This window comes from Pleurodeles waltl, chromosome 8 (genome assembly GCF_031143425.1).
Source record: "Pleurodeles waltl isolate 20211129_DDA chromosome 8, aPleWal1.hap1.20221129, whole genome shotgun sequence".
Lineage (NCBI taxonomy): Eukaryota > Metazoa > Chordata > Amphibia > Caudata > Salamandridae > Pleurodeles > Pleurodeles waltl.
In genome coordinates, this window is record NC_090447.1 from 1,546,395,193 (window position 1) to 1,546,400,583 (window position 5,391).

The window sequence follows — 5,391 nt, forward strand, 5'->3', positions numbered from 1 at the left end:
GAAACACCTCTATTCTACTAATAAGGGATAACTGGACCTGACACAAGGTGTAAGTACCACAAGGTACCCACTATAAGCCAGGCCAGCCTCCTACACCTATATTATGCTTTTTTTGTTACTCCATGCTGTTGGTGTGTCCTTATCGGCCCATATCTTGTTTTCTTTACTAATCCATGCTGTTATTGTGGGGCCCTTGTGTCACCCATATCTTGCTTTCTTTGTTATTTCATGCTGCAAATATGGCCCTTGTATTAGCACTGTCTTACATTGGTACACTGGAGGGGCTTGGACGGCAGAGGCACCATTTCTGTCTTAGTGTCTTCAAATGGTTTAAGTTGAATGCCAGCTTGACATTTTCTCAGTTTTATATAGAACATGTAACTTCCAAAGTTAGAATGAATTATTAAGCATTACATTTTTAACTCATTCAGTGCTCATTTTATATGCATTTTTTTATTCCAGCAGGTGAATTAATTGCAGAAAGAATGGAAAAAAGAATTTTATTCATGTTTTTTCTGAAAAGTGTCAAGTTTGACTAGCAGTGAAAGCATTGACGTGTATCCCATTGTGACAGACCTGGTTACAGCGAAGATTTCACAGAGACCAGAGAATCAGATCCTATATTGCAGGAAGTGATGCAGCAAATTAAATGAAACCCATCTTTGAGAAGTTAATTTCCACCGAAGATGGTCTACAAATGGTTATTAATATGAGAAAAGGTCAAATGCAGATAATCGCAGTTTTTACCACTCGCCAAAGAAGTGCTATGTGTCATGATAAAATGACAAAACATTACTACTACATGGAACTCTGAGCCACTTGATGAAGTAAACGGAAAATGGTCTAGTCCTATGCAATAAAAGTATCAGTGCTTCCTGTAAAGGCAAATTCAAGGAAATTACATCAAATCTACATAGAGGGTGCTGTGCTGGGAGAGGCTGTATCTTGCACCGAATTGGAAAATGAATTAATTATAGGGAGAAGGAGACTTGAACTTTAAATTCACACAGTGAATGTAATGGAACATTTATTATAAAGAAAAAATTGAGGACATACCTGAGAACCCAGAAAGGTGAGACACCATATATGTGTTTGGAGCGTGAGATGGCTATTGAGAAAATGGGATGTTTATCATTAAATCAGGAAAATAACATTGATGAGAAACTGTATCCGTGTGCAGAGTGTGACAAGGTTTTCCACACAAAGGGTGAGGTGATAACACATCTGCAAAATCATACTGGTGAGAAACCATATAGATGTTCTGAATGTAACAAGGCTTATACTACAAGATCATCATTGACACTACATCAGAGAAATCACACTGGTGGGAAACCCAATAAGTGTACTGAATGTGACAAAACGTACACTACAAGCAGACAGTTAATAGTACATCAGCGAAATCATACTGGGGAGAAACCATATAAATGTTCTGAGTGTAACAAGGCTTTCGCTACGAAACGATCTTTGACACTACATCAGAAGAATCATACTGGTGAGAAACCCTACAAGTGTTCTGAATGTAACAAGGCCTTCACTAAAAAAATATTAATTGTACATCAGAGAAATCATACTGGTGAGAAACCATATACATGTTCTGACTGTAACAAGGGTTACACTACAAAAAGATCATTGGCAATACATGAGCAAAACCACACTGGTGGGAGACCCTATAAATGCACTGAGTCTGACAAGGCTTTTACTGTAAAGGAACGGCTGGCTGTACACCCGCAAAGCCATTCTGGTGAGAAACCATATGATTGTTTTGAGTGTAGGAAAACATTCATTACAAAAAGATTGCTTGTCCTACGTCAGAAGTACAAAACTAGTGGGAAACCACATAAATGTAGTGAATGCGACAAAGTTTGTAAGCGAAAAAGCTATTTATCACGACATCAGAGAAGTCACACTGGTGAAAAACCTTATAAATGTACTGAATGTGACAAGGCTTTCACTACAAATGGGGGGTTGATAATTCATTTGCGACACCATACAGGTGAGAAGCCGTATAAATGTTCTGAATGTGACAAGGCTTTCACTATGAAGAGATTACTGAGACTACATGAGCAGAAACATACTGGGTTGAAACCATATAAATGTACTCGGTGTGAAAAGGATTTCAGTACAAAGTGGCTGTTGATACTACATCAGCCAAACCATAGTGGTGAGAAACCATACAAATGCTCCCAGTTTGATAACGCGTGCAAGGAAAAGGGCTTGTTATCATTACATAAGAGAATTCACTCAAAGGAGAAACCGTATAAATGTACTGAATGTGACAAGGCTTTCACTACAACGCAGGATCTGACAATCCATGAGCGGAACACTACTGGGGAAAAGCCATATGAGTGCTCTGAATGTGACAAGACTTTTAAACAAAAAGGTAATTTATCGGTACATCAGAGAAGTCACACTGGAGTGAAGCCGTATAAATGTTCCGAATGTGACAAGGCTTTCTCTAGAAAGGGGCAGCTGATTCTACACCAGGGATCTCACACTGGTGAGAAACCTTACAAATGTTCAGAATGTTGCAAGGCTTTTATGGAAAAGGGAAGTTTGTTGTCACATCAGAGGAATCACACTGGTGAGACTCCATATAAATGTTCTGAGTGTAACAAAGCTTTCACTACAAATACATCGCTGAAACTACACGAGAAAACCCATACTGGAGAGAAGCCATATGAATGCACTCAATGTGAAAAGGCTTTCATTACAAAAGATGCGCTAACATTACATCAGCGAACCCATACTGGTGAGAAACCATACAAATGTTCAGAGTGTGACAAGGCTTACACTACAAAAAGATTGTTGACAATACATCAGAGAAACCACACTGGTGAGAAACCCTATAAATGTAGTGAATGTGACAAGGCTTACACTACAAAGGGACAACTAACAGTGCATGAGCAAAACCACACTGGTGAGAAACCATATAAATTCACCAAGTGTGACAAGGCTTTTACTCTAACGGGACGGCTGGCTGTACATCAGCAAAGCCATTCTGGTGAGAAACCATATGATTGTTTTGAGAGTGGGAAAACATTCACTACAAAAAGATTGCTTGTCCTACATCAGAAGTCCAAAACTAGTGAGAAACCACATAAATGTAGTGAATGCGACAAGATTTTTAAGCAAAAAAGCTATTTATCACGACATCAGAGAAGTCACACTGGTGAAAAACCTTATAAATGTACTGAATGTGACAAGACTTTCACTACAAATGGGGAGTTGATAATTCATTTACGACACCATACAGGTGAGAAGCCGTATAAATGTTCTGAATGTGACAAGGCTGTCACTACAAAGAGGAAGCTGAAATTGCACCAGGGAACTCACACTGATGAGAAACCATATATATGTTCTGAATGTGGCAGGACTTTCAAACAAGTTGAAAGTTTATCATTACATCAGAGAATTCACACCTGTGAGAAACTATATAAATGTTCTGAATGTGGCAAGGCTTTCACTATGAAGAGATTACTGAGACTACATGAGCAGAAACATACTGGGTTGAAACCATATAAATGTAATCGGTGTGAAAAGGATTTCAGTACAAAGTTGCTGCTGATACGCCATCAGCCAAACCATAGTGGTGAGAAACCATACAAATGCTCTCAGTGTGATAAGGCGTTCAAAGAAAAGGGCTTGTTATCATTACATAAGAGAGTTCACTCAAAGGAGAAACCGTATAAATGTACTGAATGTTGTACGGCTCTCCCTACAAAGCGTAATCTGACAATCCATGAGCGGAACACTACTGGGGAAAAGCCATATGAGTGCTCCGAATGTGACAAGACTTTTAAACAAAAAGGTAATTTATCGGTACATCAGAGAAGTCACACTGGAGTGAAGCCGTATAAATGTTCAGAATGTGACAAGGCTTTCTCTAGAAAGGGGCAGCTGATTCTACATCAGGGATCTCACACTGGTGAGAAACCTTACAAATGTTCAGAATGTTGCAAGGCTTTTATGGAAAAGGGACGTTTGTTGTCACATCAGAGGAATCACACTGGTGAGACTCCATATAAATGTTCTGAATGTAACAAAGCTTTCACTACAAATACATCGCTGAAACTACACGAGAAAACCCATACTGGAGAGAAGCCACATGAATGCACTCAATGTGAAAAGGCTTTCATTACAAAAGATGCGCTAACATTACATCAGCGAACCCATACTGGTGAGAAACCATACAAATGTTCAGAGTGTGACAAGGCTTTCAGGCAAAAGGGCCACTTATCCCTACATCAGAGAAATCACACAGGAGTGAAACCATACAGCTGCTCTGAATGTGAAAAGGCTTTCAAGCGAAAGGACCAATTATTGCAACATCAGAGAATTCACACTGGAAGTAAACTTTATGAAAATAGTCAATATGACAATGCTTTCAGTACAATAAGCTAAATGTACATCAGCTACACTATACTGGGGAAGCCAGTCACTCACAACAATTGGGCAGCTGATTCTACAAGATCCTACCCAGACTGCTGAAAAACTGTATAAATGTTCTCAATGTGACAAGACTTTCAAGCAAAAGGACCAATTACAACCCCAGAGGAGTCACGCTGGTAAGAAGCCATGCAGATGTTCATAGAGTGAAAAGGCATTCATTGGAAAGGGCCAGCTGATAGTACATCAAAGAATTTACACTGTTCAGGAACCATATAGATGTTCCGAGTGTGCAAGGCTTTCCCTGCAAAAAGATCAGCGATTATTCACAATGCATTAACCATCCACAAGCTTTCCTATCACTCATGGACTTTATGCTTGTCTTTGAAAAGGTACTGCACTCCACTGCCTCTTGGCTACGTTTGCGCTGTAGAAACACCATATACATGCATACATGTGCACATAATCATATTACCTCAGCTAAGCCATACTGTTGATAAAAAGTATAATCACACTGCTTTGTGATGAGGACTTTTCACATAAGTCTGATTTTTGTGATCTTGCAAGATATATTCCATCCCATGAGCACAAAGACCATCAAGAATTAGGATTTGCAAACTCATGCTAGGGACTACCACTGAATAAGGGTTGTTAAGTGTTGTGTTTACCTCATCGCACAGTTTTATCCATCTGGCACAGTCTTGTGCTGTGTCCCCCCCAGCTGGGTTATATGTTGATACCAAAAGTATTATCAGTAACATATAGGTTGACCTAAATATCACAAACTAAAAATCACCCCACTGGGTATAGATTTTACATTTTTAACGCCAATGGGGCTATAGTTTTGTAAATGGTGTTTAGAGTTATTCTAGTACTGTACAATCCAGCTGACGTGTGTTTAAATGAGGGCTGGTTGAGTTGAGCATCATGGGTGTGTAACAACCCCTAGAACGTGGATCCTGTCCACTCCAGGAGAAATACATCAGGAAAAGCCAGCAGTTTAAT

General features: G+C 39.4%; 1 protein-coding gene across 1 annotated transcript; it reads left to right on the forward strand.

Annotated features, from left to right (window-relative positions):
* Nucleotides 1–393: 393 nt before the first annotated feature.
* On the forward strand, nucleotides 394–4,943 carry LOC138248974 (zinc finger protein 208-like). Its single transcript, XM_069203026.1, has one exon. It carries the CDS (start codon nucleotides 1,087–1,089, stop codon nucleotides 4,399–4,401), a length of 3,315 nt encoding a protein of 1,104 aa, XP_069059127.1. The 5' UTR covers nucleotides 394–1,086; the 3' UTR covers nucleotides 4,402–4,943.
* The last annotated feature ends 448 nt before the right edge of the window (nucleotides 4,944–5,391 follow it).